A 23734-nucleotide genomic window follows, 5' to 3' on the forward strand; every position below is an offset into this window, starting at 1 on the left:
GTCACTACTCACTACTGCTAACTGTGGTAGAAGCCCTGTAAATGCCAAGCAGTTAGAAGAACTTGTCAGAAATCTCAAGAGACAATTTGAGGTCTAACAGAAATGTAATCACTACTACAAATGAGAGGAAAGCTGAGTCACTGCTCTGTTTGGCTTTATGAACACTTTGGACAAACTGCATTGGGGAAAATTTTACTCATTAGCAACAGATTAATTAAATGTTTAACTTAATGAAAATCAATGCAATTTAGCTGCAAACACTTAATAATTTTCTTATGAATAAATTAGTGTTATGCTAGCATCGTAAAATATGCACAGCAGCATAAATATGTTAGCAAAATTAGTCCCAAAATACCTGGTTTTAGATTAAACCTTAATTTTATCACACAGAGGAAAACATTAAAATAAAACCACACCTTGGATACTACGAAGGAAAGAAATTCATAGCGAAAAGAAGCTCCTAAAATAAGAAAGAGCAAAGTATTTTTCTGAACCACAGTGAGGGAAGTCTTAGAGACAAGATACACATTAAAAGTTCTCTGAAGTTATCATTTGAATCTGTTTCTACCTTTTCCCCCCTCTCAATTTTGCCAAAGCTGAGTCTTGTACAAAAAAAACCCAACACAAGATGTTAACCATCTCCTAGCCTACTCACTAGTTTCTTGACGTTTCTCATCAGCATCTAGATTGAGCATTTCAATGTTATTACCATTGTGCAGTCCTAACTGAGTTTCCTGTTAGTAAAAAGAGAAGTGAAACTAACGTAAATGACTACTGCTAAATCACATATCACATTCAGTACTCCCTGCTAATAATTTTGAATGCTAACGCACTTAAACCACATACAATTTCTTTTTAAAATCACTACACTAATACCTATGTTTATTATATGCAACCTCATGGTATTTTAATTAATCCCTGACTCAATTAAGTGTTATAACATTAACTATAAATGCCAAGAAATTAACACATCACTAAAATGTGCATCATCCTTCTAGAACAATAAGACAGATTACCGATGGCAGCTCAATCATTAATAGTAGCGAAGACATGTAACTCAGAATGCATAACTTATGTTTTGCCTAAATAAGCACCAAACCTCCAGCAGTGGTTGAAAGACAGAGCTTTGCTTCTACCTCCAACGGTCTCTAATTCATCACCTACACTTGTACAAATAACCTATGGCCCATTTTCTATGGGTTTTTTTTTTTTTTGATGTTTATGTTATCTAATATTCTGTGAAATACCCAGCAGCTTAACAGGAATTCCCTGCTAAGCTTAAAACAAATAGTTTTATGAGTATCATGAAAACAATGGTCACACTCAAAAATGTTAAATAGGTCAAGCCCTCAGCCTCATTTCTTACTGTGTAAATGAAAAAGTTTACTTAATTTTTTTAATACATTACCTCTCTGCAAAATATTTTAACTACAGCAGCTCATCTACACATATATAAAAATAAAAATAATTCATCTGAGTCTTGCTCTGAAGGCAGTTTGAACTACTTAGCTATTTGCAGCAAGACACTGTTGTGCCGGTAACACCTTCAACCACCGAAGACGCTGAAGTCACTCAAGTCATGTTATGACAAGGTGTCTAGAAATGCCATTTGAAAACTTGAACTCTGAAGATGCCAAGGCAGTTTTGAATAATAGCTCAACATTGTCAGGCACAAAATGCATAAAGCATTCTCAATGTGAGCAGAAGTGTTCTTCTTTTCAAGCACCATAGCTGATGCTGCTCTTCATCCACTTCTCTGTGTGCTCTGTACATTCACAGAATGGATCCCAGAAAATCTGAAGCTAGTCAGATATAAGTAATTCCCAACTTTTACTTAAGTATATATATTATTCTTCAGCTTGTGAAACACCAAAGATCATGGGTATTTCACAAGCCAAGGATTCTTGCTAGTTTCTGCAACTGAAAAAAACTTCTGCACTTCCTTAAATCTTCTACACTTTCCATTTAGGGGGAAAATCTGACCTGAAAGCCCTTGAACACTCACCACCACTACTTTGAACAGCCATACATATTCAGCCCAATGACTATTTAGTCAACCCATTTTACAGGCAATACCATTTATGGTGCAGACACACATGAACAAGTTATAGCAGTTTAAACTGGCATCTGTAAGTGGCAAGATATTTTGATACACACATTGTTAACCACCCCAAAACAGAAGAGAGATAATATGGTAACTGTTCTCTTCCACTTCGATTTGGAAAGGTAGGTGATGCATTGCCACAGAAGGGCAACAGGCAAACAGCAGAAAAAAAGAAATTTAACACATCAAGAAATCATATTATAATCAGAATTACTGAAAACTAAATTACAATTTTGCACTACACATTCAAACACCTTCACTGTTACAAACGTTTTCTGTGGCTTGTTGAGAGTGACTGAACACGACATAAACCAGGCACACACACAGAGGTGCTGAAATTATTCTGCCTTGAAGAGATCTGACCAGATAGGCAAGAAGAAAAAAAATAGCTAACTTTCTTTTCTGTATTCACTTAAGAGAAATCTTTTGGGTGGACTCTAAACACACAGAAACTGCCAGTGGTCAAGAAAGTTCCTGTGCAACAAACAGCTGGTGGCTGAGAAAATTCTGTTATGAGTAAATACTAACCCTGCTGTCTTAGGCATCCACTTTTGGCCACTGTCAAAAAGGAGAAGAAACACAGACTATTCACACAGTGCACAGCTGCTTTCTAGCTTCTGCAGTTATCAGAATTTAAGTCCAAACTCTTATTTTAGTCACATGGGAGCCACTGACAATGCTTGCTCGTATAATTTTTCCAGACTCCTCAGGATTATTAAAATCATCAGGTACGTGGCAGACCACCAAACCATTAAAAATACCCACTCATGTCTGAGGCAGAACCTCAGCTTCTCTTGCCTGCATACGTACAACTTGTCCTCAAACAAAACACTCAAACACCATGGGAGTAAGCATTTGTTTAGGAATCACAGGTAGAAACTCCGTATCTGTTAAAACCTACCAATAGGATTTCAGAGTACTAAAATTCCTTAGCAACCTATTTTCACACAGGCTTACTGCATCTGTAGACAACTCTTACATTCTCCCTTCTTATAATACACTGCCTTGTCTACTATGAAAATGTCTCACTGAACAGACTTTAAACAGGTGACCGGAAATGTTGACACGCTTTTAATGTTGCTTTTACCCTCAGGGGAACTGATACTGCATAATCCGCTCCTGTAGACTTCAAGTGTCTTTAGCTGTCCACACACTCTCTTATCTGCTGTAATGGCAAAGACCATCACTACAATTTTTAGTGTCAAGAATAAAAAGTCTTCTCTGCAAACTCCATATCCACTTCTTCCACACCCGATGAGAGAAGAAAAAGATGTTGAGGAACTGAAACAAATACATACCCATCTAGTTCACAAACTGAAAACAAAATGCCCTTGTAGGGTCATGCAAATGTATGAAATGTATTAAGTCTTGTAAATGCATGAAGTCAACAAGATTGGTGAGTTTTACACCTGTCAGTGACTCAGCCAAACTAATAGACCACAATGATTTAGAAGGGTAAAGCAAGCTTTTATTTTCTGTGGCTCAAATTTTGCCCCAAAACCAGTTCTTAGAGATCTCAAAGTCAATTTGGCAGATGATGGTACTTCCCAAGGGAAATAAAACATTGTATTAAACTTCTCTTTTGTGCTTCAAAAGCACTTCAGAGTATTCCAAGATTAGGAAACAGAGGCATCTCACAGTTTGGTATCTGCACTTTAACGGTCTGTCTTCACAATGTGTAGGTAGGTTTCAAATGAGTAATCCATCTTGCCCCTGTAGAAAACAGTACACCCAACTGCAAAATCTTACACTTGATCCTCAATTTCTTTCAAAATGTCCAAGCAGCTAAGCTAAAGCGGACTTTTGTAAAGCGTTCAACAGTGTGGCACATGATATACTTGTCTTTAAATTGGAGAGACATGGATCTGATGGATGGACCACCCAGTAGATAATTGTCTAGATGGTCACACGCAGAGAGTTGCAGTCAACAGTTCAGTGTCCAACTGGAGATGGGTAACAAGCAGTGACCCTCAGGGGTTGTTTTGGGGATTGATCCTGTTCAACATCTTTGTCAGAAACATGGACAGTGGGATTAAGCATTCCTTCAGCGAGTCTGCCAAGGACAGTAAGTTATGTGGTTCAGTTGATATGCTGGAGGGAAGGAATGCCATTCAGAGGGACCCTGACAGGCTTGAGAGGTGGCTAATGCCAACCTTGTGAAGTTTAATCAAGACAAGTGCAAGGTCCTACACCTGGGTCGGAGCAATCCCAGGCACAGCTACAGGTTGGGCAGAGAAGAGATTCAGAGAAACCCTGCGGAGAAGGACTTGGGGGTGCTGGTCGATGAGAAACCAAACATGAGCCGTCTTCAGTGTGCACTTGCAGCCCAGAAAGCCAACTGTGTCCTGAGCTGCATCAAAGGGAGCGTGACCAGCAGGACCAAAGAGGTGATCCTGCCCTTCTACTCTGCTCTCACAAGACCCCACTTGGAGTATTGTGTACAGTTCTGGTGTCCTCAACATAAGAAGGACATGGAACTGTTGGAACAAGTCCAGAGGATCCCTCCACAAGGATGATAAGGGGACTGGGGTAGTTCCCATACAAAGACAGGCTGAGAAGTTTGGGTCTGTTCAGCCTGGAGGAGAGAAGCTGCATGGAAACCTCATAGCAGCCTTCCAGTATCTGAACAGGCCTACAAGGGTGCTGGAAAAGTACTCTCCATCAGGGACTGTAGTGATACAACAAGGTGCAATGGGTTTAAACTTGACCAAGGAAGTTCAGGGTAGATATAAAGAAGTTATTTATTGAGAAGCTGATGTTGATGCAGAGGGTTGACCAATGTACAGAGGGGTTGTACAGGGGGGTTGTACAGGGGGGTTAGAGGAATTCGATTGCTTAAGCAAAGGTATTGTCTGTACCTATCATGCCTACTAAGCAGAACAAAGGCACTAGCTATTGATAAGGAAAAGCAGACACCTGGTTCTATTGACAAGGAAAAGCAGACACTTGGTTCTGTTGATAAGGAAAAGCAGACACTTGGTTCTATTGACAAGGAAAAGCAGACACCTGATTCTACCGATAAGCACCTATTGATAGGGAAAAGCAGACCCCTGAATCTGTTAAGGGGGAGAAGCAGATGGTTTATGGCTGGGACCAAATCCTAAGGCCATATGTATGAAGACTGAAAGGTGAGAAGTTCAAGAAGAGGAAGATTCATTTACTTCATCTTGAAGACCCCTACCCACAGGAGGAAGACTCATTTACTTCATCTTGAGACCCCTGCCCATGACCAGAGGGGGCACTGTGCAGGCCCAAAGGACCTTCTAGCTCACTGTAATACGAAGCAGGGATAGGACATGAATATGTATAGGCGTATGGTGCAACCTTATAAATGTAGAGGGAAACAACACTGGGGCACGCATGACTTTGAGGAATTATCCCCGTGCTGCGTCTCAGGGCTGAATAAAAAGCATACCTACTTTACAACTTTAACGAGTTGTGGAGTCAATCCGTGCATCAATTTGGCACTGGAACAGGTTGCCCAAAGAAGTGGTAAATGCTCCATCCCTGGCAGCATTCAAGACCAGTGTTCAAAGATTGGATGGGCCTGGAACAACCAGGTCTAGGGTGAGGTGCACCTACCCATGGCAGGGGGGGTTGGGATTAGATGATCTTAAGGTCCTTTCCAACCCTAACCATTATATGATTGTATAAACAGCATTCCTTTATAATAGTTCAAGCAGCACTGCCTGTTTAATTCCACATTCATTCTTTTTTTGAAGTCTGCAATAATTTTACCTTGTTTATAACCGGTATTTTATGAAGCCAGTAGCCCGTGATAACATACTGTAATGGTTTTGGCTGGGGTAGAGATAAATTTCCACACAGTACCAAGTATGAGGCTATGTTTTGGATCTGTCCTGAAAACAGTGTTGATAGCACAGGGATGTTTTAATTACTGCTGAGCAGTGCTCACAGAGTCAAGGCCTTTCCTGCCTCTCACTGCATATCATCAGTGAGCAGGCTGGGGGTGCACAAGAAGCTGGGAGGGGGAACATAGCTAGGACGGCTGACCCAAACTGACCAAAATAATATTCCATACCATATGGTGTCATGCTCAGCAATAAAACCGAGGCAGGAATGTGTGTGTGTAGGGGGAGGTTGGCAGGGACTGCCATTACTCAGGAACTGGCATCGGTTGTTTGGTGCTGAGCAATTGCTTTCACTGTGCATCACTTGCTTTTTCTTGGTTTTTATTTTCCCCTCTGTTTTGTTTGGGGGTTTTGTTCGTTTTGTTGTTTAGGGTGCCTGTGTGTCCCCCCCCTTTTTTAATTATTAAACTGTCTTTATCTCAACCCATGAGTTTTCTCACTTTTACCTTTCCAATACTCCCCCCCCAATCTCACGGGTGGGGGTGGGGGGGCAGGGCAGGCAGTGAGTGAGCAGCTCTGTGGTGTTTAGTTGCCAGCTGGGGTTAAACCACATACCATAATTACAGCTCTTTGCTACAACGCCTTGAAATTCAAAGTTACAAACTCACGAGCAGGGTTTGTTGAGTTTTTTTCTCACACACAGAGAAAGGTCTAACTGTGTAGTGTTTTGCAGGAAAGTATTATTATGTCCTTTTTTTGACCACAGTGTTAAAGTTCAAGGGAAAAACTAACCTAAAATTTCTGTTCCCCTTGATAGACTATGTTAATTTATATTTAAAACAAGAGGAATATGCCATAACATTTTTACAAGCTTTAATAATATGTCATTAAAAAGGACTACTTTATTAACTTAAGAGTTAAAGCAATTTCATTCTTTACTAAGAGCTTAATGATTTTTTTTTATATATATGCACGATATGCAGGTTTTGGTTTTGAAATTACTTTCCTATGGAACTGTAACGTTTTCAGGCTAGAAAAATGAAGCTAGCAGAGATGAGGAAGCTGACATCAGTTTCCATTGTGAAAAACTGTCTTTGTGCTTAGACCAGTTACTTAGCAGCTACCTTTCAGGAAAAGCAGCAGTTGTCTTGTTAGTCAGAATACCTCTCTACTTCTAAAAGCCTTTACAAGACACTTTGTATAAAGTGTCTAGGAACTTCGTATAGCTGTAGGTCACCATCAGAAAGACTAGCTGCTCCTGTAACTCACATCCCAGAAAAATGATGGAAACATACCCTGTATAACAGCAAACAGAAGTACTGGAAGATCCACTGCCAGCACACATCAAAAACGAATGAAGTAATACATCCAAAAATTACTGTAAGCCATAAAATAAGAAAACATCACTCACCAAAAAAAAAAAAAAACAACAACCCCCCCAAAAAAAACCAACAGCCACATGAATAAACTGAAACCTACTCTGACTTGTCAGGTATTCACAAGAAAGTACACACTGAGGTTCCAAGTTCACCTCTTTACAACAAGCCAAAATTTTCAAGGGTAGCAGGGAACACTGCGGAGACATCATCAAGTCTGTAAGCACTACGAACCAAGCCAGCACTAGACTGGAAAACAGCTTATTTTAATTACAGCGACAAAGCATTTTCTTCATTTCATTACTGTATAGGCCTTCAGCCTGAATGCTTTAGATTAGTGCTATCTGAATAGAAACCCAGTTCTGTATCACTAAGCAGTATTATAAACCCCAGACACACAGGTGTTAAGGTTCTGGATGCTGTGTGAAGTTTAACTACCCAACTAAGATTTCCTTTTTACTATATTAATTCTAAATCCCATACAAGAAAAGCACCAGCCTTTTTTTTTTGCCCTATTGTCAGCATCAAGCAACATCCACTACCAAAAACTGAGCCAAACTAATCCATAAATGCAGTCAGAGGAACACTCATGCTTTTAGGAAAGATACCTCCTGACTGCCAACACTCCCTGCTAACAACACTTCCTTCTGAATTTAAGCTTCAGTTTAACTTCAATATTTAAGTTTATAAATATCAGAACATGTAACTTAACAGATCAGATATAAATACCACAAAAGCAAGCTCATGTTTCTTTATTCTCAACATATATGAAATAAAATCAAGAGCTTACATACTCAAGTAAGTGTCATACGTTTTAACCTTTACATAATCTCTGTGTGAATGCTTCAGGATAAAAACAAACAACAACCCTAACATAGCTAGTGCCAACGGAGTTCTGAAGAGTGATTTAAACGGAAGGCAAATGCTAGCTCACAGACACTAAGAGGCAAGAAAAATAAGAATTAAGCAGGATGAGAACAGGTAGGCAACAATGTAAAGAGGAAAGATTCATGTGGACAAAAAAGAGCAGGGTGGCAACTTTAAAGTAAGCATAACAAGGATTAACTGGCAACATCAGGGCAGCCTGACAAGTGGCACCGGGCATTGAGACTGAACAGAGAACACCTCAATGTTTTTGCAACTGGTTTTGAAAAGGTATTGAAACTTTCCAAACCAAAGTATGGAAAAGTAGACTAATTTCTGGACTACTTACTCAGTTCAATAATTATTCCTATAAATATTAATGAAAACATTTAATAAAAATACATTTATCTAATACCATACAGAGTCTTTTCCCTCTTCCTGTACTTAGGAGTTGAGCATTATTTCAAATCATGTGCAGCCAAGATTTGCGTACCTAGATGTTTATCATACAAAGCATTAAAAGGGCAGAACTAGCTCATCCCCCTTCCTCAACATTGAATCAAAATAACAATTCATAAATAACTTTTTCTAAATTACTTTGGTCAAAGTCACTCCCTGCAAATTCATAGGTTTTTACTTTGAAAGATGAATGAACAAGGGGAGGGGAAAATGTTTCATTTGATGAGAATTTTAACTGCATTTTTTGAGAAAAAAATGTTTTCAACATAAGCTCAAAACTCCCACCAATATTGAAAAAAATCATAAGAATACTTCAAATAAAGCATAAAATTTTAGCTTCATCCTGCAATATTTTACAGCAAAGGAACAACTGAGAAACAAAGTTTAAGTGTTGTCTGTGCAGTAATCCTTAACAGATGGATGAAAACAGCTGAAAAGAAATCAGTCACAAACAAGAAGCTCAGTGCTTGCTGATATTTTCAGAGTACGAAGGCTGTTAATGGTAGAGGTCTAGTAATCATTAGTGGCAAATTAGCTACCACAAAATATCATAATAAAATCAAATCACAATCCAAAGAACAGTAAAGGGTGTGGGGTTCCAAGCAGAAATGCTATTTTCTGTTCTTTTTTATGAATGGAGACCTGAAAAGCCAGTAATCAAACACCACATGCCCCAACTGTTTTACAAAGTGAAATCATACTTGCTGTGTAATACCAGCAGATCATATGGATAAAGTAGGCCCAACCGTCCTATAGAATAAAACTTCTACATCTGCCAAAAATATGGAGTTTTTAAAGATTCCAAGCTCATTTGAAAAAGCTGACTTCTGTACAGGTTTTTTCCACTCTTAGTTGCACTAATATTACATAAATACTGGAATCAAGAGCATGCTATTGACAGGTGCCAGCTGTCTTTTATGTTGATGCCATTTTAACAGAAAGAGTATTTTCTGACAGCCTGACAACAAGGAAGAAACTGTGAGATCAAACAATGGAACCAGTTAAAATGAAAAGCCCGCCCGGTAAGGGATGGGAAGAAGGGAAAAGAGCATGTGCAAAACCGACTCATTGCTGGAAACCAATCCAATGAATGACAAAAGGATACATTGTCAAAACAAAAAACAGAAAGAAAGAGAGAAAATTCCCAACTGTACGCAATCAGAAAGCGCAACTCAAATACCACAATATTAAAGGGGGAGGAGGAAGGCAAAATGAATTTAAAAGGTATTAATTAATAACAGTGGGGAAAACAAACTTTAAAGCGAATACTGAGTCCATCAGTAACTTTCCTCAAGCTTAATTACCAGGAAGTTGCCACTGGATTTCTGCCATTCATTTCAAGAGCAGCAAAGGCAAGGATGAAGGCCAACTTCTGTAGCAGTGCTGCCAGGTTAACAGAAGCCAAGCAAGATTATCACTCTTCATGACGCTTGACTGCAGTGATTACCTTTTCTAATCATATTACATTTAATGTGAAATAGTTTGAATCACAGAAACTTCAAAGTGACCTGCTTAGCAGGAACTTTCTATCTTTTTCAAAACCAGAAAGAAATCTTTTCTCTTCAGGGCCTGGCCTTGGTATCTCAGAATATTATACAATCTAGAATGCCAGGAAATCTCAAACGGTTCTAGAATCAAATCAAATCTCTTTACAAGGAATAAAGCATGATCTGCTTTCCAGTGTATGATAGAAGTCTTCATGTATAACTTTTTAGGTTATTTTCAGACTGGCATCACAGGGAAGTTGTTTCTTGCAGGACCCAAATCTATTTATATCCTGATGGTCATGGTAAGTCCATGAAAGATGATTCTCGTGGCATCCTTGACACTCTAGAATACTTCATTTAAGTATACCTCAATCTACAAGAAATCCGATTCCTCAAGTTATGCCCTCATTATTCCAGAAGAGAAGTACCAAGGCTTCTTAGTAATTACGACTGCTGACAGCACTAACATATTGCCTCTTCCTGTGCTACTGGGCAAGAGCTTAAAAAGCAAAGCGAGTGACACCTTTTCAATCAATTAAACTTTCTTCTAACTGAAGACTCTGGAAACTCATGCTGATAACTGGGCATGAAATCTGCAGTCGCGGGTAACTGAGATTATCATTCCAATCACTAATGTTTTTCCTATAACTCACTACCAACAGGAAACCTTTGCTTTGTTGCTTTATGAAGAGTCAGTTATTAACACTCCAAGAACTTCATGTAGCGAGCCTTACTCTTTACAAAGATAAATTATAAGCATGCCTTTCCATCGTGATAAATAATATATCAATACAACAAAGATATTTCTTGAAGTCAGTATATTTACTCTTTCTCTCAAGTTCAATAAGTACTTATGGAAAATGCAACAGATAATTTTCAATTCAAGATCAGTTTAAGACAGTGTCAGAAGTGATTGTTAGGTTACATTTTGGCAAAGACCCTTCTTGCCAAAATATAATAGAGCATGGAAGGGATTCAGCTACAGTCTAAAGACAATTTCCAGGCCTGCTTTTCCAAGTGCTTTTCAATTTAAATTCAGATGAAGTGATAACAGGAACATTCTGCAAGAGGCCAAAATGTAGGTTTCCCACTTGTTGCCAAGACCAAAACTGAATGGAACAGGAAATCTGAACTGTGAGGAAGTACCTACCAGACCCCTGAGCATTTTGTATGCTGAAAAGGAAACAAAGTATCAAGCAGAATCATAGCAAAGCCATTTACTAAACAGAAATGCTCTAGGCAGGGCTGATATCAAGTCACCCCAGCACATGGGCCCGGGCCTTTGCCTTTTGAACATAAAGTGGTTTTTAACTTATATTTTATGTAGGTACAAACAAACAAACAAACAAACAAACAAGTATAAAAATAAATTCTACAACCTTTGTGACCTTTTGCAACAATCTTTTCACATTTTGCAACAACAGCTTTAATATTGTTGACAAAGTTCTGCAAGACGGAAGAAATATCAAGACAGAAAGCTTAGCTACTTTTATTTCATAATTATTCTGAGGCACCCAATAAAAGATGTTATGAATCACCACAAACTGTAATTTCATTCTTTGCATCACATGCAAAAATCTCTTTTTGGCTAGAAATGAATTATTCATAACAATGGTTAAGAATGGGGCCTTAATCTGTCGTCATATATGATATAATCAAATTTATCATCACTGAAGTAGGTGGCATGTTTTTAATCAGCATTTACTAATCTTATAAGACCTATGAGCTGCAGACTCAACATCTACACTGTTTAAAAGCAGAGCTTCAAAGGAGCTGCTTACATATGAAGTCCATCTTAAACGAGCATAGAAACAAAATGCTTCAAGACGATGGCTTCTTTAGATATCATTTACAGGCACAAAAAAATAATTTCTAGTGATGGTAAAAGAATAGGTAAATTATGGGATTTTTGAGAACAGAATGTAAAAGAGTAATGTCCAGAAGTGTTGCTGGTACTTAAATATGGGTATTAAAAAAACACCTAAAATAAAAAAAAAATATCCAATGATCTGAACAGTAAGCGTAACAATAATGGCCTGGAATGTGCAAAAGGGGATAAATAAAAACTTCAAATAAAATATGAATGAAAAGGCAGCTATATTAGTGTCTTTGAAGCACAAAACTAACTTCATCCAAAAAAACTCATGACATCTGTCTGGAGGAGCTGGGGAGCAGGTGGGTAACTCCTGACAAAAGAAAAAACCCTAAACTACATTACTGAAGTCTTAAAAAATATTCCTTAGAAAAAAAACAAGAAAATTGCTCAGATCATGTAAACATTGGTAAATTAAGGACATAATTTTCATGATACAAGACAATATTTTTTGCCTTAATTTTTCTAGAGCAAGTCCTTCAACTGTTATAGCTAGAAAACTTTCCTGAGACCAAGAAACAGAGGATAATCATTTACAGACTAAAGAAACACTGAAAAACACACTTTGATGAGCAGACCTGTATATCACAGGGGGGACTACATATAGTCGTGAGTCTGTTTTACTTAATATATTCTGTTCTTCTATAGCTCTTTAATTAATAACACTGAATACCAGATGTATGATTCCAGATCTCCCATGTTCTCCAAACGGCAATTATTTCAAAGCAATAATGCACATGCACTTAGGTATTTAAAGTCAGTCTAAAAGATTTGGTTTCAAGTTAAAGCTCACTAAATTTTCTTAACACCTAATGCTGGAATAGATACAATTTGCCATTTCACTCAAAATTAAGAATGCCAAAGGAAAAAAAAACATACTTTTCACTGGAGGAAAAAAGTTTCACAAGCCAGTTCCTTCAATCTACTTCCTACCATACAAACAAAAAAAAAAGTTAGGTATGGATATGTATACAAGCAGAGGTACCCATGTGTATATACATAAATATGTACACACACAGACAGACAGATTCTCTCTAGCAAAAAGTAAGCACCAGTAGTCATGCCAATAAAATCAGTAATTAATTGTACCATGATGTTTTCTCTTACATGTCCAATCCCCCCACTGAATCTTATATCATTGCCAAGAGATGCATTCAGTACCCTCGATGGCTGCAGGTATACCCACTGATTTTTTTTCATTCTTCAGCTCCTAATCCAGAGTGTCTTTCCTCAAAAGTGCTTTAAAATTAACACAATTCCTAACACATGTGCAGGAAAATTGCCAAATCCTTTCTCTAATAATTAATCACCTCCTAACTTGATACCTATGGCTTAAAAACCATGATTTGTTCTCTATGAGAGCATAAACCGGTAACAGCATTTCTCAAAAAAGCTCCAGCTAGAAAACAACAGGTTTTATTTTTAGATCTCCAGGGTTTGCTTTTCTTTTCCTCAGAGAGTCTCTTACACAAAAATACAAGAGAGCTAACAAGGATTCAGATTTTTGTGACATTTAGGATCCCTATTTTAAACACAGATTGGTTACAGAGTTAACACTAACTCATTGAGATAGCTGGGACTACAAAATAAATTTAAAAACCTCTTGAAGAATATGCTAATCACTATGCAAACCTAAGTAATTCTTAACCAGACATCTGCATCTTCGGGTAGTAAGCAAAGAGCAGGACACAACCAACATTTAATTCAACATCACACTTTATAGACTCTTGTCCAAACACAGTATGTTAAGAAACAGGGGTATCTTTAAAAGCAACATACTGGCCAGTGTCACAAAAAAGCACATGCTGGCAAGCTCAAGAAAACAAGAAGCAGAACAACTTGAATGCAGACCAGTCAATAATCCACAAACAGTGACACCTGCACCTAAGTGTCCACATGCCTCATTCTTTAAGGCAGCTGAGAGGGTGGGCGGGTAGGACAGAAAGCTTGACAAGTCCTTCCAGTTCTAACAAACGGAATACAAACTTAATATTTCTTCACAAGAGTTTCCTCCTTCTTCCTAAGAGTGTCCAAATACATGGTTCCAATTCTTAGTAGGTGGCAGATACATCTTCCTACTGACATTTTAAAAACTTAATTTTTTAAATAACTCCAGGGTAATGACTATTATTTACTTGCATAGTAAAAATATCACCAGCAGTCAGTATTTACTCCATGTATGCCCCATTGCAGCCAAGCAAGCTCTTGTTTCTCCAAAACACAGTGGCATTTACCTCACTGACCTTGGGACTGCCTTCCTCCAGTATTTCTCCCTCATCAGTTTGCATGGGAACAGGCTCTGTGCAAAGCTCTGCAGAAATGCAAAATACTGCCTAAAAGATAAAAAAGAAAGATATTTTCAAAACAATGATTTTTCCACCTTTACCAGTGTGAGATTGCAGTGCACATAAATTAACAATTCTAAGCTATGACCTTCAATGTTCCCCTTCTGCAAGTATTCGTTGAATTTATGTTTTACACAAACAAGGTAACTGTTGTTCAGGACAAGACATAACTCTACTCAATTAAGGTGGGGAAAAAAAAGAAAACACACCTAACAGGAATACACTTTCTTTTTCTTTTTAAAATCTGCTACTGCTGAGCATTTAATGTATTGTGTTTACTCATTAAAGCTACAGTCAGTAAGGAATACTCACACAGACTAGAGCTGAGCAATTCTTACTTACCAATAGCTTTTGTGCAAATATAAGCTTCAGAGATTTAACTTACAGACAATCTAAAGTTTATTAGTTTGAAAAATTATTAGACTCCCAATGAACTCTCAGTAGCTTTGAATTCTTAGTTTAGGGAATTTTTTACTTCATTTTAGAAATAAATACATTCTAGGCTGTAAATAGTTCAGGGAATTGATAAACTCATTCATCTGTAGGTTGACATTTCCAGACTAACCCAGGTCAACAGCTCCCAGTGTTTCCAATATTCAACACTACTTGGTAACTTGTTTTTAAATATTTTTAACAGTGTCATTGCAGTCTCAACTGAGCAAAATCTACACTCCAAACTCCACCCTCAGAATTGCAAAGGAACTTATGGAAGAATACAACACGGTTAGGGAGACTTTGGTTACAAAGATTACAATGTCTTCTACTCCAAAGATAAGCCATCTTTCGGAGGTAACAGATCAAATCAATTTAACAGATCAAACACATGAGCATAAATTTAGAAGGAATCTCTCATATTCAAAATGCAAGATATAAGCTATCAACAGGTCTGTAACATTCCAGGTATGTGGAAAGTAAGGGCTCACACCACATTAAGAACTCTCTTAAAGCCAAGAGCTGTTGGCTGTTAGCAGCTGTCTCTCTCAAGGTGCTGCAACTGTTCAACTGCACCAGCATTTAAAACCCACTTACAGCCTCTCCACTTGCACCTCAGGTACAGAGCTGCTGATTCTACTATCACCTTGAAAGCAGAAATTCCATGACTGGAAACTGACAATTCTGGAAGTGCAAATAGTAACGAGGTCAAAAAGAGAATCCTTAGAAATCATTCATCCAGATGCACCTTCTTCATTGCAAGGTTAAAGCTTCTTCATAAGGGAAGGCTGTCTGCACAGCCAACATCTTCTGTATGTTGTGCATAGGTAGACAACATCTTTCATGGCTATTAAGTTGACACAAGGAACGAAGAATGCGTTCTACAAACATAAAGGGCCTGAAGCTACAAATGTTACATGCAACTCATTAAATCTTATAATCAACAAGTTGTTATGTTCAGCAATATATATTCTCATGCAAAGCATGACAACTATAAAGAGTAGTAATTTCTTTTTCTGGGGAGAGAAAAAGGAGGATAAAGCACACCTCTCCCTCCAGTCCTCACCAAATATCCTGCCTACAGCATATAATCAAAAATCATAGGTATCAAATGCTAAGCATGACTTGTATCATGCATCTATGCCAAGATCCTCCTGCACAGAACAAGTATTTCCTGCTGCCAGGCCATGTTCTGCTCTGCAGGAGGAAGGGGGAGGAAGGGAGAGGACAGGCTGGGCAGTCCCTGTCCATGGTACTACGCCATGCTCTGCTTCAGAAACCACTTCAGAGCTTCTGGAGCTGGGAGCTTCTGAGCATGGTTTTGTAATAGCTCGATTGTTATGACAAATAGTCTGACATCTAATGATCAAAACAGCTTTGGCTAGAAGGACTGCTGAGGCACTGATCTTACTTAAAATCAGAGAAACAAGCAAGACTGAACTTGAGCTACACAAGCATTAAAAAAAAGCTCATAAAATAAACCACGAAATAGACAGGTCAGGCCAAGACCACATCAAGGATGGGTCATTGCTCATTCAGAGTGCTGGAAGAACTCACAGATTAACCTCTGAAAAACTGCATTGTTTAGCTTCTGAGATATCCCGGAATAGAAACTGGCAATACTTTGACACCTGTTTTTATATATTACTCCTGGAAGAAGACAAAAGCCTTCCAACCAGTGGATACCAAAGAAAACAAAAAGTCCGTAGAACTAGGAAATAAAAAAATAAATAAATAAAAAAAATAATGAAAGGCTACAAGAACAAATAAATCAGATCTCCCACAGACGACAGATTAAATATGCTGAACTATCCATGGCTCAGAGATCAGAGTAGGAAACAGAAAAACAGAGAGAAAGAAACCTGTAAAAAAGCAAACGTAATGGAGAAGAGTTTATTCACTCATTTGTCCTGTAATTCATCACCTTTAATGCTCAGAACATACGTCATGCTATTTCAATGCTCAGTTAGGGTGAACTCATCCCATGCTGGTGAGAAGAGGGAAGTTTTGAAAGACTGAAACTTAGTTAAATTCACAAGGGGAAAAGAAAATCCATCAATATCTTGCAGCTGGTTTAGGAAGACCCTAGGTCACAGGTGGCAAGAAGAAGTTTTGCTGAACACTACCCTTCTATTGTATTTTGCTCCATTGGATCTGCTTCTGGCTTCTTTCAGGAGACATCAGGCAACAAACTATAAGCCCAATTCAACAGTATAATTTTTATGTACTTTCTGATTACATGAATTCTTGATTCCCATGGCCACCGACATGAGCGCTACATTGCAAGTTTATTGCCAAAGGCAGCCATCGGGGGATTCCTGAATCCATGGGAAACTATACCTGGCAGACTTTTGTACATTCACAACTGAGCGTGACTTCTCAGCCAACAAAGTGAGGCTCAGCACCAGCATGTAAAGAAATAACAATTAATCCATGTTGTTGACACCACCTCTTAGGCTCACTAGCTTCCAAGCAGAGGGCTGAAGGTCACAGACAGGGTAATCTTATACACAGAGGATAGACAGACAACCAGAATTTGTACTAGTGTCCTATAGGATTGGGAAAAAAAGCCAATGTTAAAAGGCATTTATTTACTTATTTCCAATACTTGTATGATATGCCAGATTACCAGGGATAACACAAAGCTTATAGACATTTCATTTGGAATTTCAGATGCAACGTCTATCAAAGACACTCCTGGAAAAGGTCAAAAGTAAAATAATATTATGCATTCTTGTGTATAACCAACAGAACTACTCAGATAGGACTGAAATCCCCCAGTCTTTTTATTCACATGGCATCCTCTAGAAAAATTAACCAACTTGGGCTTGAGTCCCCTTTCTGCAGTAAAGATGTACACATTTCACTCAGTGATGTCAGAATGATGGATGCAGCTACCAATTATAAAATCAGTGTAAGCTGAACAGTGCAGAGCACTGTATGGAGACTATCTCTTCACTACTGCATTGCTGCACACTGGCAAGTAAAGCTTGAGCCAAATAGCAGTGAATAAGGTATTCACATTCTCTCTGGTAGAAAGCTTCATCATTCAGAAACACAAGGTCCTCATTAGTAACAGAAAGCTGGAATCCAACTGTCTTCAAATTTACTGCTCATCAAACAAGCATCACTGGAAATAAGCACCTTATCTAATACAGCAAACACTATTTTTCAGGTTGCCAGCAGCAATCCACTGTTGACTAAAGAATAAAACTGTTCTTTGTTTGATAGAGGGGAAAAAAACCCACAAAACCAAACCATTTCAAGCTTCTGAAGAGTGCACCTGTAAGAGAAGCACTTATTGACATAAGCCCAGTAGTGATTCCTCTGAATTCCAAAGTCTAAATTAGATACGGCCTGCTGGAAAAGCTGTGAAGGACAATGGCTGTGCAAACTGTAACCATAACAGATAGTAAACTGGAACTGAAGGTAGGTCCGAAACTCTCTCATAAGAGCACAAAGCAAAGCAGGCACACAAGTGCTCTTCAAAGATGCGATCATGTATACAAGGCATATTTGAGAAAAAGCAGTTAGAACAAGGCTGAACTGAACTGTCTTACATGAGACTATACTTGACACAATCACACTGATACACAATTGCAATTATTAGTCTCTATCTAGATACAGACCAAAAAAAATGTTAACTTTTAACAGATGGTCTAGCCATCTTAATTGCTACAGCTATACATTATACCCAGTTTAAGATTACACAAAAGCAAGTGAAAATTTAATATATGGAAAAGTACAGAATATTTTTGTCACTTAAATGCAAATTGAGAGGTACTAAGACGAAAGCAGAGGCATGCAGAAGATCAACAAAACTTGAATGTAACTTCATTGCTTGTAGGAACCAATTGCTTAACTATTACAGTGACTTTCAGATCTTTTAATAAATTAATTACTTTTCAAAAAAACCCATCATATACATCAATTTTAGCCAACAAAAACAAATCCTATCAGGCAGTTCCAGAAAAAATTTCACACCCAAACCCACAGGAAATAACACACTAGGAAGTATATGAAAACAGCGATATATGATAGAATCATAGAATGGTTTGGGTTGGAAAGGACCTTAAGATCATCCAGTTCCAACACCCCTATCATGGGCAGGGACACCTAACCCTAGACCATGTCACAAGGCTCTGTCCAACCTGGCCTTGAACACTGCCAGGGATGGAGCATTTACCACTTCTCTGGGCAACCTGTGCCTGAGCCTCACCATCTCTCAGTAAAGAACTTCTTCCTTATATCAAACCTGAACTTCCCCTGTTTTAAGTCTGAACCCGTTACCCTTTGTCCTACCACTACAGTCCCTGATGAAGAGCCATCCTAAAGTTGGTTAAAAACCAGCACAGGTTAATGTTCTCACCTCCAACTTTCAAAAATGCGATATTGAATTTTGGTTGATTTTTACCTTTGACAGTTTCCAAGGGCTGCCAAAGCCCGCAAGGATCCGTCCTGGCTACATTCAGTGCAAAAACAAAACCCTAAAAGGAGACAAAGAAAAAAATAAAAGGAATTTAAAAAGTCAGCCAGCTGTGGGCATGAGTAGATAAAACACATGTAAAATCAGAAGTCAATGCTCCCAAAGCACTTAGGAAAAGCCATATTCATCTTAAAATCATGCAGAGTAAACATAATATTGTAATCACAAAAGCAACAATACAGGCCCCTCTCACCCCTTTCCCCCTGTAATTTGTGCAGTAGTGGGGAGATGGGGAAAACAGCTACAGTTAGGGTTAGAGTTAAGGACAGAAGTAAATTTTTCCTCACTATTCTTCCACTTCAACTGCCACTCCAGTCTAGGAAATCATTTTTCTAAGGCAAGAGATTTATGTATTGCAAAAAGCATTGACTTGCTGAGCCTCAGGCTCAAACTGAGGCTTTTACAGAATAAAGCTGCACCACTGCTAGAAATGCATCTTTACCTCCGAGGAAAATGTTAAAAACATAATACTCTTTAGTGCTTATGCATACTTACCCATCACCACACGACTTAAACCAACGATCCATTTTGAGGAAAAAAAATAAAAATAAATAATAAAAAAATAGAACCCTTAGAGTATAACCACCAAACCATTTAAGAGCCATCTTACACCTGATATCTATTGTATTTAGTCTGCTGACTGATAAGCTTGCTCTGAATCTTCATGAATAGTATAGGTACTAGCCTGACACTGAAGAATAACAATGTACTTTACATAATGCTGCATGACAAAAAACCTCAAACTGATATTGAACAGGCATTTCCCCTTCCAAGGATTGACTGTCAGAACCAGAGTTTCTGTAAACTTTGCCACTAGAACCATTTGGGAGGGTGGGTGGGTGGTGGGAATAAAAATCTAACATTCCCTCAAAAAACTAATGGCAATTCCTCCTAAAATAAATGCCACTGTTTAAACCAAGCATTGTGAATGTTATATGTGATGAAATAGTCATTTGTTATTTGTTTGGCAGCAAGTTACAATTTCCTCATTATTAATCATCAGATCAACCTCAAGTTTTTAACTGTTTACTATGCACAGGTACAAAACCAAAATGTTCATTTTTTACCCAGAAAAGAACATGCACGCAAAGTGCTAGCAAAGCAGACTACAACACATGCAGTCTCCCCAATCACTTGCAAGCAGTTTTTTCAAGTGAAAAAAATCTACATTAAGTACATCACCAGCTTAATATTATGATGTCCCAAAAGTATTAGCAACCTTAGAGCCCACACCTAAATTGAGAATGTTTTTACTACTCATGGCATTTTAAAACCTTGTTAGAAGGAGTTCTGGAGGCAGAAGTCTAATAAAACTCAAACTTCATAACTTTTACTGTAAGTGAATGCATACTTTGAAATTAGTAAGAAGCCAGAACACTTAGCACTTTGCAGTAAAAAAAAAAAAAAACAACAAAAATCAATCAAACAAAAAAAACCCAAAAACTAAAAAACAAACAACACCCCCCCCAAAAAAGAACAAGAAAACTAAAGGCACCACAAAAGTAATAAATAAATAAATAAATAAATAGAACCCAAACAAAAAACCTGCGAACAACCCAAAACACTGCTTTCATCTTAGTGAACTAAGTAACTTCTCAACTTGGTGAACTAAGTTGAATTTACCTGGCTTCACTAGGTAGCAGGAGATCAAGAAAATACCTCTACTACTGAAATATATTTAAAATAATAAGCAGAGGTAAGAGTAACACACTCCATTCACAGAATCGTAGAATGGTTTGGGTTGGGAAGGACTGTAAGATCATCCAGTTCCAACCCCCTTGCCATGGGCAGGGATGACTCACCTTAGACCATGTCACCCAAGGCTCTGTCCAACCTGGCCTTGAACACTGCAAGGGATAGCATTTACCACTTCCTTGGGCAACCTGCTCCAGTGCTTCACCAGCCTCACAGTGAAGAACTTCTTCCTTGTGTCTAACCTTAACTTACCCTTTTTTAGTAAACTTACCCTGGTTTTAGTTTGAACCCACTACCTCTTGTCCTATTCACTACATTGTCTGCAAGTTTTCAATTTTCCCCTAATTTCCAAACTACAGAAGAAAAAAAAAAATAAAAATTCCTCAACTGAATGTTTAACTATTACCCATCTGCTTAGAACATCCCAGAAATATCCATCCACACCATTTAATATACTATTATTAATCTATGCTGACAAGTAACCAATACTTTATAGGTGGAGTCAAAGGCTGCGGTTGACTTAGCAGTTTTATCATGTTTCTTACATGTATCTCCATCCAACAAGAGGATCTGCCAAAAAGCAAGACCAGTGAAGGGTCTGTGCAGTTTTTGACAGTATAGACCTTAAGTTGGAGAACAGGATATACTGCAGAAGCTGGCCAAACTGCAGTTTTTCCCAGAAAGGGATTGAACCAGGCCGGATACTGAAATACTGTAGAATTAGTATCTAGCAAAAGCATTCACAGTTCCAGCCAAACCACCACATGCTTAGGGACCACTGATGTCTCCATAGGAAGACAGAGAACTGCTACTAATTATTCCAATAATCTGTCTTATCTCATTACAGAACCTTATTCAAGAAAAGGAGTATGGATTCCTATCCCTAGCGGAAAAAAGGCTCTCAGCAGCAAAGGAAAGACTGATTGTCCTCCTCCTGTTACTCTGACAAATGTAGGCTTATATTTCTAGAGCAATAACAATGTTAATTAGCAAAGTCAAAGCAGCACAAGAGTAGAAACCAGTGAAAATAGTTTGGGTTAAAGACAGAACATGATGTGTAGCTGAGCACGACTGCAAAGGTGTTACAGCAAGAAGAATCTCAGTCTCAGCCACAGTCAGAACATAAATTTAAATATCATGCATACATTGCCTAACTCAGATCCTCAGAATATGTATATACTTTGGCCAGGGCTTTAGGATGCATCAACCCACTTGCCAGACTGCACAGGGCCAGCAAATCAGACATGGTTTGATTAGGTAGCCAGAGGAGAGGGAAGAGAAAAAAAATTAACAACCCACCCACAATTTAGGCACCATTCCTCTAACAGAAGAAAGTAGAGGACCTCCCTCTTCTCTCCAAAACCTGTGACACTTCTTAACCTAGTATTAATGAGCTAACTACAACACTTCCTTATTAGTTCAGGCATACTGAAAGATCAAACTCAGTTTCTGTTATTGCAAGATAATGGAGACAATTGATTATACCTACATACTGTTGGCTTACATGTACTAAGTCCTAACCTGACAGACTAGAACTGTACACATGTACAGTATAACACCCCAAATTTTATGCATATATTTATAGTTCCAATACAGTGAAGTGCAGCAATTTGCTTAGCTGGGTTAAGAAATCTATGAAGCAGCAGAATATCCTGTTCAGAGTCACAGCTCCTAGACTAGCTTTCTTCTACCAGTGTTCTTTAGAGTGCTGCACATCTTCCCACATCTGTGCACCAAGTTCTTTACTTACACAAATACCTTATTTCTGGTCACCTCACATAAGCTGTTGCTGTGGGAACACAAACATATTCCAGGTGCACAGAACTGAAAGGAACAAGCTGCCACCAGGAAAGTGTTTTCTTCACATTCTCCCCACACACAATCTCCTATCCAAACCTGTAGAAACAGTAAACACTGGCAGCATGTGTGAAAGAATTTGTTGATGACTATGAGATACAACAGAAGAGTAGGAAGCTCTAAAAATACGATTTCTACTCACAACTGGGCAAAAACATGAGGTGAAACTTGTCTCTTGTTTAAGAGCTGAGAGAACACATGCAAGTGTGCTCAAGGAAACTGATTACATAATCCTACAATAACTTCTGAATACTAAATACTATGTGTAAAAATTAATCCCACTACCTGCCAATTGTGGGGTGTTTAATCCTGTTTTTAAAGGATAAAGTATCAGCAGCACTGAGATGCCTAACACTCCAGCCCATTCAGAATCCACCATTCTGTCTTAACCACAGCTAGAATTAAATACTTCAATTTTGGTTTTGCAAAACATAACCAACTTCTAGGAATGAAAAGAGGACCAGAACTATTGGTTTACCACTATACATCCAAGTTAACATCACTGAAATCTAAATTATTCCAGTTGCCACTATTCAGGCACCATAAAGATTTGTTGTGAAGGTAATCAACAGGTGGTATGTTTCTAAATTCACTGCATCATCTTTGTTTGCTATGCCTCATGCTTAATATACAGCATTATTCAGTGACAAACTGTTCCCATCATTGGACTAGCTGACATAAACTAAGGATTTTTTTTTCCCCTGAGCTTCCAACACTAACAAAAGAGCTTTCTGGGCATGATTTCCATTCAAACAATTTCTGACTAGAAAGGGTACATTTGGAGACAAAAGGGGGTCTTTGCCACCAGTGTGGTTTAAATGTCCCTTTGCTAAATGGGTAGATGTTTGACAGCAGTGAATTTTAAACTTAGCTCTGCTTACGTTGTGGAATGATTATGTCAAAGCAATCAAGAGCACACTCTACCCAAAAGCCTCAAGCTGTCT

At 38.3% G+C, this 23734-nt stretch overlaps 1 protein-coding gene across 20 annotated transcripts in view; it reads right to left on the minus strand.

Annotated features, from left to right (window-relative positions):
• The window catches only part of TNRC6B (trinucleotide repeat containing adaptor 6B), a 141045-nt gene that overhangs the window by 105767 nt on the left and 11544 nt on the right, over window positions 1-23734 (minus strand). For 10 of the 20 annotated variants that reach the window (XM_061364172.1, XM_061364151.1, XM_061364058.1 and 7 more), the window contains exons 2-3: window positions 19167-19239; window positions 14210-14308 (exon numbers count right to left, since the gene is read on the minus strand). In XM_061364172.1, coding sequence (XP_061220156.1) covers window positions 14210-14253 — 44 coding nt within the window. In that variant the 5' untranslated portion in view covers window positions 14254-14308; window positions 19167-19239. Of the gene's footprint in view, window positions 1-655; window positions 735-14209; window positions 14309-15500; window positions 15605-19166; window positions 19240-23734 lie in introns of those variants that run through there. The other 10 variants (XM_061363983.1, XM_061364046.1, XM_061364074.1 and 7 more) reach the window with 6 other exon arrangements.

The sequence above is a fragment of the Neopsephotus bourkii genome, unplaced genomic scaffold, assembly GCF_033783945.1.
Source record: "Neopsephotus bourkii isolate Nb327-2 ecotype Australia unplaced genomic scaffold, CSIRO-AGI_Nbou_v1 NB_107, whole genome shotgun sequence".
NCBI lineage: Eukaryota > Metazoa > Chordata > Aves > Psittaciformes > Psittacidae > Neopsephotus > Neopsephotus bourkii.